Consider the following 13,745-nt stretch of genomic DNA (forward strand, 5'->3'; position numbering starts at 1 on the left):
TTGCTTTTGAAAAGGCTTTATTGTTTTGAAAAGACATCTGGTTAGGGCGCTTCACCTTTTAACCCTCCTAATCTTTTGACAGCAAAGGCCTCCTATAGTAGTTCTGCATTGCAGACCTTTCTGAGGCCCTGTGCAACTCCCTCGACCTGCACGCGTTTGGGGTCTGCCCTCCCTCACACGGAAGGGGCCCGAGCCTTCCCTGACCCACGTCGGCTCTCAGCCAATGGCCGACGAGGAAACTGGGGGGGGACGGAGGGCAGCCGATGCTCAGCCCATCTCACACGCACCCATGCACCGCACACACACATAGACCGGTCGGCGAATCAGTTGGGGTGGGACTCGCTCGTGTGTTCAGATCCCCAGTTCCATCTCACACACCCAGCCGAACATGCGGGAACAGTGGTTGTCATTCCACAGGCCGTCGTCCCCAATGTGGACACAGTCCTCCCCGCCCCCAAGGCCGTGCCCATACCAGTGGTCTGGCTGGCCCTCACTCCAATCCCTAAAACAGGAAAAAAAGAAAGAAATTAATCTGGTTGCACATCTACACATTTAAATCTTCTGGCACCTCAAAGCAACCAACCTGGTGCCCGGTGATTACAACTCTCATTGCCCCCAGCCAGCCAGTATCTTCTGCTCCTGGTTTTCCTGATTTTGCATGTGAGTCAATTTGGTTTTTTACGAAATGTATGTTTAGGCTACCGATCCACCGGAATCTAGGCGATACCTTCCCAGCGAAGCAATTGAAATGTAAAGAGAAGGCCACCATTAAAGAGGTCGTGGGGATTACTAGAAAAATATCTCTGACGACATACTTTCGTGGAGGCATTTCTTCCATGAAAATATAGACTATTGTTTTTTCCATGACATGAAATACAGGTAGTCCTCAATTTACGACCACAATTGGAACTGGAACTTCTATTGCTAAGCGATATGGTTGTTAAGTGAGTCGCACCTGATTTTATGACCTTTTTTGCCACGGTCATTAAGCAAATCCAGCTTCCCCCATTGACTTTGCTTGTTGGAAGCCCCCTAGGAAGGTTGCAAATGGCAGTCACGTGACCCCAGGATGCTGCAACCATTGTAAATACATGTCGGTTGCCAAGCACCCAAATTTTGATCATGTGACCGTGGGGATGCTGCAACACTTGTAAGTGTGAGGACCAATCATTAGTAACTTTTCTCAGCACTGTCATAACTTTGAACGGTCATTAAACAAACAGTCACAAGTCGAGGACTACCGGTATAATGAGGCTGCTGGTGCAAAATGGGGGATTTTATTTTAATTCCCTTTTGGGAGAGAAAGCGAATGCTCAACAACTCACTTTGGGTCAAGCACATATAGCGACCCATCCACCCACTTCCAGTTCCCGGTGACATCCGTCAAGCCGATCCATGTGAAACGTGTACGTCTGTTCCGATTCACAAATACCTGGCATGAGAAAACTCAAGCTGGCACACTGACATTTTCCCAAAGGAATTCTACCGCTATTCTTAAATTCAGAATATTGGGAGATCCATTCAGAGCAACGGCAGTGACCCTGCCCTGCCTTGTCTCCCCCTGCTGGAGACCCAAGGGATTGCCCATCACAGCCCACCTACCTTCTCATTTGGAGAGTTGATGATCACCAGGTGGGATTTTTTATTTTCACAGTCGCGTTTGGCCCCTTCCCACGTCTCTTGTGACTGGGTTGTCCAGTAGCAGCTTGAGCGAAAAGTCAGCCAGCCTCGGGGGCAGCAACCACTTTTGCTTCCTATCAGTGGAGGAGAAAAGATCGGAGCATTACCTGCCACGGACCCAGTTGCAAAGATTTCCACCGGTCCTTGCATCTTGGGTCCTCTTAGTTCCTGCTCCAGATTCCTGCCCACGAGATCTGGCTGGCCTCTGTTGTGGGGAGGGTAGAGGCAGCAGTCCCATTGGGCCAGCCAGTGTTGGGGGCCTAGAGCCCTGGGACGGACACCCACCTCCTCAGTCACTGGGGAACACGCTGCCAGCCTGACCCAAAGCTGGGGAGAGAGAAAAAGCCTGCGAAACAGAGTGGCTAAAAAGTTGGGGAGTGAAGTTGTGCGAGTGTGCAGAGCAGCTGGCGGTTCCTGGTGGGGGAGGGAGGAGAAAGGTCCACCGGTGGCTTTCCTGGGAGAAGGAGACGAAGACCCAGAGAGAGGCCATCTCCACCAAGACCCCAGATGGGAAGGAGGAACAAGATGGCATCTTCATGCAGGACCCAAGACAGGAAGGAGGGGATGGTCGGTCCTTGGTGAAGCCCTGGTCCCTGGGGAAGGTCAGCGCAGGAGACCCTGAGAGAGGCTCTTCCCCAGCGGAGGAGCAGTCAGTGTCCGGCTGAGCCAATCCAGGAGAAACTCAAGCCGTGCTGAGCGTGCGACAGTAAATCCAGCCCCTTCTTTCGTTTCACTTGCTCCTGATAAGCCCAGAAAGGGGGCAGGGAGACCAAGGGAAAGATGGGGGGAAGCAGGAGAGCTCCCTGGGTGAACCCCAGGATTGTATTACATACTGTATACCTGTTGTAAGTAATTGTTGTAAATAACTTCACTGTAAGCAGTAAAAAGCATAGAAGCCTCCGGTGCCCTGTTTTTCTGTGTCAATTGCCATCTGTGCAAAGCAAAATTACACCTCCGGTTCAAAGAGAACCCTGTCCTACAGGGACACTCTGCTAGCAGCAGGACCTTTTCCACAGCAGCCCCAATAGAGCAGGATTGTATGACGCCATAAAGCCACCCGCAGGAGGACCGATCTCCTTGCGCCCAGAAATTAATGGCAGAAGCCTTTGCTGGAGGCAGAGGGAATGGCCTTGAGGGACAGAAGGAAGATCCGCTCCCGAGACAACAGTCAGATAAAAGAAACCCAAGTCTGGGCCAGAAGGGCAACCTGAGAAAGCCTCTCAGATGAGGAGACCCTCCCCGGTTCTCATGAAGATAAAAGAAGGGAGGGGGGAAGCGCTTGCAGACTTGCAAGATTCTGTCACAGTAACCTTATCATAAAAACAGCATTACTTTGGTTTCCTTGTTGACACCTTCTTTGTGTGATCGCTGGTCCAAGGGATTTGGATGGTGGTCGCAAGTTCAGAGCTTCTGGGGAATCACCCCCCCGATTTTTTTCCAATTGACATCTGGAGGTCTCCACATCAAGCCTTCTGGCGGATGCTTAAGGGTGGCCTACAAGGGAGGGACCTCCCTAACATCACTGAGGCAAATCCTAGTCTTCCTCAGCCAGGGCTCGGCTGGCTCTGTTGCACTACAATGCAGGGAAGTGACACCCTCGGGGCACCAAGGGCCGGGGATGAAAGGAGCCGAAGCCTAATCACAGCAGGAAGCGAATGGCATCTTCAAGGGGGACAAGTGACATCGTGTGCATCGTGACACTATCCGGAAAATCCCACAATTTACATCATTTGCACGACGACGTTAGGGTGGGCAGGTGGCTATGACCAGGGAGGGCGGCTGGCTGAAGAGACGGCAGAAGAGTTTAAAAGGGTAAGCAAAAAAAGAAGGAAATGATGTTAAGAGGGAAGATCCCAGCTCTCAAGGCACTCTAGCATGGCCATTGATAATAAAAAATCAAATCAAATCAAATCAAATCAAATCAAATCAAATCAAATCAAATCAAATCAAATCAAATCAAATCTGGCTCTTGGGTTTTTACCGTTGCTTTGCATTTCTATGAGTTCACAGTGCAAAGTTCTGGTATTCCGTTCTATGATATCCAGCTGACTCTGGGTTCGTTCCTTCACTGGAAGAAGAGCAAGAGAAGAAAGAAGCTTTACACACACACACACACACACACACACACACAGGATCACAAGAGAAAAACTGAAGCCCATCCCTATCCTCGAAAGACCCCCACCCCTGCCCTGGAGACCCTCGTCTTGGCCTACAACAAAAGCACTTTTATGGCTGCAGACCTTGGGTTAGTCCAGCGTTTTCAAACTTGGCAACTGGGAAGATGGGTGGACTTCAATTCCCAGAATTCCCCAGCCGGCATGCTGGGAGATGACGTCCACCCATCTTCGCATTGTCAAGTTTAAAAAACACCGTGTTAGTCGATGGCGGCAAAACATCAGGAGGTGTCTTTTTGGACTCCTGAGAGGCATTTGATTCGAGGCAGAAGCTCTCGTGAGCAGCAGCAGCAGCAGCAGCAGCTGCAGCTGCAGCTCCCTTCATGGGGTGCCTGGAGGGGCTGGGCTGGTGGGGGGTTTAAACTGGGGTGGGGGAAGGGAGGGGGAGACAGGTCGGTTGACAGATGCAGGTCCAGGTGAGGCAGCTCGTGAAAGTGCCTGCCTTTTAATCCAAATTGCTAGTCGGAAAAGATGTGCCCAGACCCCTCCCGACTTTGGTGGCTGCAGTCTGTCTGTCTGTCTGTCTGTCTATCCAATTGATATGCCACCCATCTCCCCCGGGGGAATTTCTCTGAAGCAGACGTCTTGCCAGGGGTCTTGAGATCGAAGCACCGTCCTTCCTTTGCAGGGACCCCAAGGCCCCGCCACCACCGCGCCCCAGCTGGAAGTGGCAAAGAAGGCCCTTCCCGGGTGAAGAATGCGGACCTTTCTCCAGCTGGTCGTTCTCCTGTTCCAGGGTTTTCTCCAGCGTAGCCAGCTTCCACCAGGTGCTGTTCCCTGAAGAGGGCAACGCGAGGGAAGGTCCGGTCACAGCAATGCCAATTCCCACGGTCCCCCAAGCGTCCCCCTTCTCAAGTTGAGGACGAGGAGAGGAGGAGGAGGACCCCTTCCGCCGACTGGGCCCCTAGGAGCCTGGCAGGAATTGCACCAGCAGCCTTCCCACCCTCTTCTTATGCCCCCTCCAGGAAACTTTGCTCACCCTTTTCCAACAAGGTGCCCTCCCCAGACGATGGACCGCCTCCTGCCATTCCCAGCTGGGAAAGGGTACCCCAAGGGATGGGGCTGGGTTGGGGAAGAGGGGCCTGCAGCCACGGCAGGGGTGTGTGTGTCCTCATGCTGCTTCTCACCCGCCTGGCTCCTTAACTCACTTTTGTCCTTGAGACTGCCGACCCCCAGCTTGACCGTCTTGTTAAAATTCTGCAGCCCCCTCCGAGCTTCTTGGAGATTTTTGCTGAACTGAATGCCTGGAAGTGAGAGCGGGAGGGAGGGAGCAGCACAGAGGGAGGGGGAACCGATAACCTTATACCCGGGTCGTATAAGCTGACCCCCCTCCTTTGGTACAAGGGCTTGCCCCCTTTTCCATTCTGCACACTCATGCCTCTTAGTTGCTCACACTTTCTGGCATTTCGCCGTAGAATCCCCTTGCTCACTTTGCACACAACATTTGAACCCAGGCCGCCCACCCATTTTGCAGACAGAAGAGGCAAATGGGGAATCCTCACAAGCCCTGGAGATGATACACCTCAGGGAGGGACAGCCAACACCTCAGAAGAGCTGCATAAAAGCTGAAATGAGTTTGAAAAAATAGAAGAGAGCCTTGGGCTGAAACTAACCGAATCCCATTTATTACCGACAAGTGCAAAGGGTGGATTGGCATAAGAGTATAATAATGCAGATGAAATCAAATCACAGAAGAAGGAAGGAGTTCATCTGACTTGGGCAGTAATCCTTGTGAGCAGAATCACAAACTGAAAGCCAGCAGGGCGATGCTGCTGCAAAAAAGGCAAATGTGATTCCAAAGCAGCTCTCATACAGCCACACCAAGTAAAAGGCCCACCTCCCTCTAGGGGGTCCTGCGAAGGTTGGCGCTGTTTTCCCAGCATGGAGACCCGGGAAGACAGGTTCACAGAAGGAAGCCGTGCTATCTGCATGGGGCTGCCTGCTTTAGAAAGCCAGCCTCAGCCCGGGGCAAAGATCCCGGCAGGGCCAGGTCACCCTGCTCAAAGCCAGGAGAAACCTTTGGCGAGTGAAGCAAAGGACCCCAACCCTGCAGGGAGAACTCAGCACTCCTTCCCTGGGAGGCCCACCCTAGTTGGAGTTGGACTAGACCACGCGCAACAGCCCCTCTGGCTCTGGCCGATTCCCACGTCATCTGAAACCCAGGTTAAAAAAAAGACAGCACGGCTGTCTGCATTCACATCAGATAAGGGGTTCCAACAGCTTTGGGCTTCAGACATGCGCCATCCCACACGTCTCCTCTCCTTTCACTTCCCACCTTGCACGCCAGGTCTGCCACACGTTTCCTCCTCCATTCGCCTGCGCACGGCCCATTGGCCTTGCACACCCACGTCTCGGCTCACGGACAGGGAGAGCACCCGACCCGCCCTTACGCCGCACTCACCTTGGATGCCCAGGATACTGACCGACAGGATCAAGGTGCCACAGAACACCATCAAGGCCAGGATGAGACGGCTGGTGGGGCAGACGCGCCGGAAGGACGACTTCGGCAAAGGAAAGGCTGCGCGAGGAGGAGGAGGAGGTCTCTGAAGACCACCAACCCCTCAAGGACCAGACAACGAAATTTGCAAGGGGGGGGTGCCTCCCCAGAGAAATGAGATGCCAAGTCTCTTAGGACTGCCCTCCCCATGTGGGCACCTCCCAGAAGGGATGGGAATGGCAGCCCAACCCTTGGGGCTGCTTTAGGACCCTGGGCAGGCATCCCTGGGTGGTGCGGATCCCCAAGTTTCTGCCCCACCAGCCCTAGTCCCTACCATCCCCTCGGCCCGTGCCCAGGACGAGCCCCTGTCGGGCGAACCCGCTTCCAGGTACCTGTGCCAAAGTCTCTTCCGCTTTCGTCCACCACATTCAGAGACTGGGGGGTTTCGTAATCCATCTCGGCCGTAGCAGGGGGGTCTGAAGCTTCCATGCTGGGGAAAAGGGACACGGCTGGGTGGGGGGGAGAAACCGGAGGGAAGGCGGGGGGCTCATGGGGTGATTGGGAAATCCGGAGATACGTTCCAGGAGGGAAGTCTCTGGAGCAGCGTTTTGCAACCTTGGCCACTTTAAGATGGGTGGACTTCAACTCCCAGAATTCCCCAGCCAGCCAGGCTGGCTGGGGAATCCTGGGAGTTGAAGTCCACCCATCTTAAAGTGGCCAAGGTTGAGAAACACTGCTCTGGAGAGATGACCTTCTCCACTGGGACATCTCAAAACAGACAGCCCCTCTATTTTTTCCAACACTGTTGTCTGCTCTGCTGTGCTGATGCATCCTTACCTAAGCAGCACCCTACTCCCCCCCACAAGTATGGGACTGCTCTCCCTATCTTCCTCTGCCAGCACAACCGCAGGCCTTCCTGCAGCTTCTGGGATCCGTAGTCCCAGCATCCGCGGTTCCTAGTCCAGATCCTTGCACAGCCCAGGGGAATCTAGCTTGGAAAGGACCTTGCAACCCCGTGGGTCCCATTCCCCCCAAGGCCAGCCTGGTTCGCACGACAGGAGGGCTCGGCAGCCTTTGACCACATCTCATGGCCTACGCCACCGGCCAATCCTGATTGGCTGAACCCAGCTTACTGTGTAAGGCAGAATTGGCTGGGGTCGGCTAGCAAGCCACGAATTATGGTTTACAAACCAGAGCAACCTGTGGTGTAACTGGTCTTATTAACTGGGCCCTCTCGTTGTGACCAGTTAGGGCTGTTGCACCAGCGGCTGCCTTTCTGGGAGCAGGAGATGGTCAGTCCCGCCTCCATCGCTAGACTACTGTGACACTCTTTGTGCGGGGCTGCCCTTGACGGCTACTCGGAAGCAGGAACTGGGGCAAAAGCAGCGCCCCCCTTGCTATCGGGCGTGAGCCTCCACAGCCAGGTCACGCCAGACGCTGCCTTGGCTTCTGAGTGCAACTCCAGGGATCCCCTTGCAAGTCCAACCATTCCCATTGGGGGGGCTGGAGGCAGCGTCCCCTCCTTCAGCCTCTTCCCTTTGGGATGAGACCCCTGTGGGGGTGGTCGATCCAATCACTGTTGCTATTTTGCTCTTTTTGCTCGCTGTATGTTATGGTTCAGCTGTGAACTGCCAGGTGCCATTCTGTATATTGTAAATCAATACATTGAATAAAGTGGTTTTCCTCTTTTCGGATGTAGCTATTCAGTTAATCCGGGTTTAAGGTCGAGGCGTGGCGTGAACCCTGCCTAAGCCGGTGCAACTGGACTCTGCAAGGAAAACTTTGGCGAGCCTAGCCAGCCTTCCCCAACCTGGTGCCCGCCCCTCCCCTGCCCCTCTCGTGTGCAGGCCCGTTCCCCCAGCTCATCCCAAGACAGCTCTCTCTTTGGGACCCCCCGGAGGGAGCCCGAAAGCCTGAGGGCCACTCGCCACATCCTGGGCTACTCACTTGGCCACCGAAGTCGCCATGGTGCCGGGCTGAGTCTTCCACCCCCTTCTCTCTTCCTGGTGGGACCGAGCGCGTCGCCAGCGGCCAGAGCTCTCTGCCCGCCCAGTGCTGGTCAGGAGGCTGTCCTGGGCAAAGTTTGGCCAGTGAAGGTCCACCACCAAACTCACCTCCCAGCTCATCCCCCCCGACTCCTACGAAAGCGGGGCGGGCATTGGGCGGCCAGGAGCAGCCAGGCCACGCGTGCTCCCCCCTCCCTCCCCCCAGGACCTTTGCTTTGTCAATATTATTTCTCGCCAAAGCGGTCAAGTGTAGAATTGGCCAAGAAATGCTCTACAGATTGGGGGCAGGGGGAGGCAGAAGGGGGACCAGCATTGAGCAAATCTCCAGTATGGAATTCAAAGGCACCACTGGAGGGGGGGGTAGATGTCCAATGCAAACAGCTAAAAGAGCTCCCCCCAACCACCCTCTGCCAGATGGGCTGGACATCAGCTCCCATGATCTATGGCCCCCTGCAGAGGCATCCACCAGGCGTGGTCAAAAAAGTCAAGATGGCAGCTGTGAAGGTGCACCTAAGCTCTGCCATCTTGACTTTTTTGACCATACCTGGTGGACACCCCTGGCTGAGGATTGTGGGAGTTGGAGTCTTGCAGGCCACAGGATGGGGGAAGCTGAAGGAAACCAAGCACAATTGCTGGGCCTGCGTTCCATTCAAAGCAAGCTAAGATTTGCTGTGCACATAAATGCTGACTGTTGGGTACTCCCAGGGGCCTAAAAAAGGGCAGGAACAGGCTGCATTTGCATGTCAGCATGCTGCCATGGTTAAAGGAACCATGGTTTATGCGAGAAACCCGATTTTCTGGGTCCACGTGACCCAGAAAGCCATCTAGCCACACACTAGACTAACTTCTGGTCGGTTAATTTGTGATTGAGGCTGCCCTACAAACCCAGTCTGTATCGTGTGATTAGTTCCTGCTTCAGCAATGGCAATGAGTTTGATTCGGCAATCCATGGTTTAGTTAACCAGGAGTTACCCAGCCCATGAACAGTTCAGTCCAGCTCCCCCTCTTTCCCTCCAGCCCTACAATAGAACCCCTTGGGATGGGATCCCACCCCCGCTGCAGCACCTGTTTGCTTTCCCGGTGGACTTCCCGCCTGCCACACATCTGTGCGCGGGAGGGGCCGGCGCTTAATTGCCTGGGCCAGGGAGCCGCAGGTGGACGGCCGGCCCCAAACAGCCTCACCGCCGAAGCCTCCCGGCTGGGCTGACTCTGCCGGCCAGCAATGCAGCCCCGGCTCTTCCTCCCCTTGCTGGCTCTGCTCCAGCAGGGCTGCCCTGTCCGGCCCTGGCCTCTGCCCGCCGGCCCCCCCCACGCCCCCCTTCCTGAGGCGGCTGCCCCCCCTGCCATGCAGGTGCAGTGCGAGCCGCACCGCATGGTGGTGACCGTCCCCAGGGACCTCTTTGGGGTGGGGAAGCTGGTGGACCCCACGGAGCTGGCCTTGGGGGCTGCTGCCTGCCCCCCCGTGTCCCCGGATACCAGGGCAGGCGTGGTGGTCTTTGAGGCAGGCCTCCATGAGTGCGGCAGCGTGGTGCAGGTACGTTCGTCAGCGGGGCTCTGGGAGGAGGAAGATGGGAAGACTTTGGGGCAGCGTGCGGAGGAGACCCCGGCAGGCAGGTTGGGGGCTGGAAATCTTCCTTCTTCTGCTTGGGAAGGCCCCTTACCCAAATTGCAGCCAAGCCCACACAGCTTCCTCGTCCCCGTTTGCAGAGAGCTGGCTGTGGTGGGTGCACGTCACGCTTACCCCAGAGCAAGACCTACCCCGTGTTCCCTTGTTCCAGATGACCCCCGACTTGCTGATCTATCAAACCAACCTCTTCTACAGGCCTTTGGTTGCCAACCACCCGGTTATCGTCCGAAGCCACGGGGCCACCATACGCCTTGAATGCCGCTATCCCAGGTGACGATGGGGCCGAGGGGGGCACGTGCTGCTTCCCCCTCTGCTAGGGCGAGTGGGCCTGGAAGGGCCGGGGGGGCCCCTCTGCGCACTGGGGTCTCCCTCCTTGCTCTTGACGGTGACGGCTGGAGCTGCTGCAGAGAAGCCAGCTCAAAGTCTTGGCGAAGGAGGACGGCAGGCAGGCATCCCACAGGGAGTGCTCTTGCTACCATAAAGGTCTTGAGGGGAGGCCAGACGACAGGGCTTCTTACTAACAAATTAAGGGGGCCAGTCTCTGCCCCAAGGAGCATGCATGTTAAAAATGGGCTGTGCCTCGGTTGGAATGTGATGCCAACCCATAACGAGTTTGCCCTGGATTTGTCCTGTGGCATAAACTCAGTTCCCACATTGCACTGAACCAGCGTCAAGCCAACCGTGCTTTAGCCGCATAGCTTTTGTGAATCCAGCCAGGGTAGTTAGACTCTGGTTCCCCGAGAGCTCAGAAACCTGGCTGAGTACCGAGGATTCAGTTCACCAGGGGACGTGTCCCCTACAGGCTGACACCCTCCACGGGGGCTGCTACGCACCTCACAGCTGCACTGGCACGAGTTCCAACCTCGGCTACGGAGGCAAGAGGGGAAATGCAGACGGACGCAGCAAGTGGGGAGGGGAGAAACGGAAGGAATAGGCCCGCACTGGGGGGGTGCCCTCTGCACATGGGCTGGGACCCCCACATTATACTACACCCTAAGGACGCTTGGTTGTGGCTTTGTGCCTCACGTGAATTCAGCCTCGTGGTTTGCAGAGTCAAACCAGGATTGTTCAGCAAACCAGGGTTATATGAAGCGCTGGGATGCTGCGAGGTGTGAACTCAGCGTGAATCGAGAAACAGGAGGGGAGAGAAACTGGACCTTCCCCAGCCTGGCGCCTTTCCGCACACATCAGTTGGTTTGCGCAGCCGTGGGCGAGCCCCCACTTTCTCGTTCCCGTCCCTTCTTCCAGGAGGGACAACGTGACGAGCAAACCTGTCCAACCAACCTGGCTCCCCTTTGGGTCTACGGCGCTGCAGGAGGCAAAGCTGGGGTTCTCCTTGCGGCTGATGAACGGTGAGGAAGCCTGAAGCTGCTGGGCTGGGGTGAGGGGCAGAGAGCTCTGTCCAGCCGAGCGGACGGGCAGGAGGCGGCGAGAAGCCCCATGCCCGCCAGGCTGCTGGTCCTCTGGGTGGAGTCGGGCTCCGAAGGTGGGCCTGGCTGTGAATCCTGCCTCCTCCTCTTCCTCCTCCCGCAGAACGGGTTCCCCCACCTCAGCCGCAGGGTCCCTTTCCCCAGGCTCCTCCTTCCAGCAGGGGCCGAGGGTGGGGGAGCCCCCCTGCCCATCTTGCACGTTTCAGACTGAGATCCACGAAGATGAGGAACCTGGCAGTCTCCCCACTAGAGCGGTGTTTCTCAACCTCGGCAACTTTAAGGTGTGTGGACTTCAACTCCCAGGATTCCCCATGCTGGCTGGGGGATCCCGGGAGTTGAAGTCCACCCATTTTGCTGAGGTTGAGAAATGACGTTCTAGAGGATGAGGACCAACATCAGCGGACCCCACTCGACCCCCAAAGGCGAAGGAAGTCCTTGTCTATTCTGGAAACTGAGCCCCGAATCCCGGAGGGAGCCGGTCCCCCTGAGCCGGCTCTTTTCCCCTCCACCCCCGGCTGCACCCTGCAGGCAAAGCCCGTCTCGCTTCCTCTTGGGCTCGCTCGAGGCCAGGGTGGGGCCGCAGGAACTTTTCGGCACATTTACGGGGTTGGATTGAGCGGAGAACGTCCCCATGAGGCACGTGCACCACTCGGTAAAGCCAGGCACAGACCAGCATCCCCCCCCAGCCACGTTCTCACCCCTAGAAAGCGCAGTACCTTAAATTGCTTCTCTTGTGCTCACAAAGCCAATTCTTGCCCCTTTTCCAACTGTGGAACTTCCTCATTTCTCACCCAACTCCGGTAACAAGAGCCGGACCACTCGGCCTATTGCAGAAGTGCAACGGAAAAATCCGGGGGCCACCAGGCTGGGTGGGGAATCCTGGGAGTGGAAGTCCACCCACCTTAAAGTCGCCAAGGTTGAGAAACATGGCATGAGAGTTGCCCCACTTGGCTGAAACCTTTCAGCCGGCCAAGGCAGCTCTGGCCGGGCTCAAACCAGCCAACCCCAGGTTGGTTGAGCGCCTGGCCTGGACCTCTCGCTGAGGCATCCTGGGGCTGCTCCCGCTTGTGGGAGACTTTCGTGCCCGCTGACCCCCCTGCAGTTTTGGCATCAGGACTGATGACTCTGTGTCTTGGGCAGTTGTAACTGATGGGAGGGAGGTTGCTCAAGAAACCATGGCTTAGTGTCTCTCCTTGCGCCAGACGACTGGACTGCTGAAAGAGCCTCCACCCACTTCCAGCTGGGACAGCCCATGCACCTTCAGGCTGACGTCCGGGCAGAAAACCACCTTCCTCTGAGGCTCTGGGTGGAGAGCTGTGTCGCTGGCCTGAGCCCCCTGCCCACCTCTGGGCCCCAGTACGACATTATGGGCTCCAGCGGGTAAGAGCCATCGCCCTGCAAAGCTTGAAGCCTCCTGCTCCCCACTAGTGCCCTCCAGGGGTTTTGGGATCACAATTCCCAGAACGCCAGCAACCACCCTAGCTAGGAATTCTGGGAGTTGTGCCCTCAATTCACCTGGAACTGCAGCTGATTCTTTCCGAAAAGCAGCAAAGCCTTTGCTCCTAGGAAAAGGCTAGAATTGGCGGCCTGGGGGGCGGGGAGCCAACTGCTTTGCATGCAGGGAGGTCCCAGAATTTGAACCAAGCTGGTAAGGGTGCCGTGGGATGGCCCATCCCAGAGCCACGATCTTCCAGCTGGAGGAGGCAAACTGACCCATTTACCTACTATTTGCTGGGGGAGGGGGGAGAGAGAGCTCCCAGCACAGGGCAGGGGTGGAAGGACTGGCACCAGCTGGGGTTCTTACCCTCAGCTTGCCGAGATCAGCAGTGGCTATTCCTGTCTGATCACGGAGCTCAAGAACATGAATCTTGTTGGCTTCCCTTCTTGTAAGGTTATGCAAGACGGTGCTGGTAGCACTAAGCGGGCAAAAAAAAGGGCACCTCCCCCAGAGAAATCTCCTCTACTGCAGATGCCTGCTCGACGGGAGGGAAGAAGGGGTCTCCTCCACGTTCCTCTCCCCACGGCTGCGCCAGGAGACCCTGCAGTTCACAGTGGACGCTTTCCGATTCACTGGAGAGGCCCAGAGACTGGTGCATCCTGCTGTGGAGGATGGGTTGGGGAGGTGGGGGGGGTCTCCTTTTCCTGGATGGATTCTCCCCCTCACTCCTTGTGAATTACAACACCTTTGGGTGCCCAACGGCTCTTTAGAAAGCCTTCACCCCACTCCCGCCAGATTTCTCTCTTCGCCCAAGTAGGGGTTTCAGAAACAGCCACAGTGGGACTGACCACCCAGAGTTCGAAGCCCAGGATGAAACAACAGCTTATTTTGTATGACATACTAAGCTAAGAATTCTAGCTTAAAGCCACAGTACCTTGGTTCACATGCTAAAC

The 13,745-nt window shown here is 56.1% G+C and overlaps 2 protein-coding genes across 5 annotated transcripts in view; one reads left to right on the forward strand and one right to left on the reverse strand.

The window, feature by feature from the left end:
• LOC103061717 (asialoglycoprotein receptor 1-like) overlaps positions 1 to 13,745 on the reverse strand; it is a 16,119-nt gene continuing 2,374 nt past the window's right edge. The window contains exons 2-10 of one of the 4 annotated variants that reach the window (XM_088142153.1): positions 8,239 to 8,358; positions 6,684 to 6,781; positions 6,256 to 6,372; positions 5,003 to 5,098; positions 4,560 to 4,631; positions 3,662 to 3,748; positions 1,603 to 1,754; positions 1,326 to 1,432; positions 1 to 502 (exon numbers count right to left, since the gene is read on the reverse strand). In XM_088142153.1, the coding sequence (XP_087998279.1) occupies positions 352 to 502; positions 1,326 to 1,432; positions 1,603 to 1,754; positions 3,662 to 3,748; positions 4,560 to 4,631; positions 5,003 to 5,098; positions 6,256 to 6,372; positions 6,684 to 6,781; positions 8,239 to 8,258 (900 nt within the window). In that variant the 5' untranslated portion in view covers positions 8,259 to 8,358 and the 3' untranslated portion in view covers positions 1 to 351. Of the gene's footprint in view, positions 503 to 1,325; positions 1,433 to 1,602; positions 1,755 to 3,661; positions 3,749 to 4,559; positions 4,632 to 5,002; positions 5,099 to 6,255; positions 6,373 to 6,683; positions 6,782 to 8,238; positions 8,364 to 13,745 lie in introns of all 4 variants that reach the window. The other 3 variants (XM_088142152.1, XM_088142155.1, XM_088142154.1) reach the window with 3 other exon arrangements.
• LOC112543366 (zona pellucida sperm-binding protein 3-like) overlaps positions 9,452 to 13,745 on the forward strand; it is a 10,772-nt gene continuing 6,478 nt past the window's right edge. Inside the window, exons 1-5 of the mRNA XM_088141990.1 lie at positions 9,452 to 9,831; positions 10,076 to 10,194; positions 11,173 to 11,276; positions 12,557 to 12,734; positions 13,324 to 13,444. Of these exons, the coding sequence (XP_087998116.1) occupies positions 9,520 to 9,831; positions 10,076 to 10,194; positions 11,173 to 11,276; positions 12,557 to 12,734; positions 13,324 to 13,444 (834 nt within the window). The 5' untranslated portion in view covers positions 9,452 to 9,519. The remainder of the gene's footprint in view (positions 9,832 to 10,075; positions 10,195 to 11,172; positions 11,277 to 12,556; positions 12,735 to 13,323; positions 13,445 to 13,745) is intronic.

This window comes from Python bivittatus, unplaced genomic scaffold, assembly GCF_059951505.1.
Source record: "Python bivittatus isolate LINGU-HERP-01145 unplaced genomic scaffold, Pbiv_v1 ctg000370_np1212, whole genome shotgun sequence".
Classification (NCBI taxonomy): Eukaryota; Metazoa; Chordata; class Lepidosauria; order Squamata; family Pythonidae; genus Python; species Python bivittatus.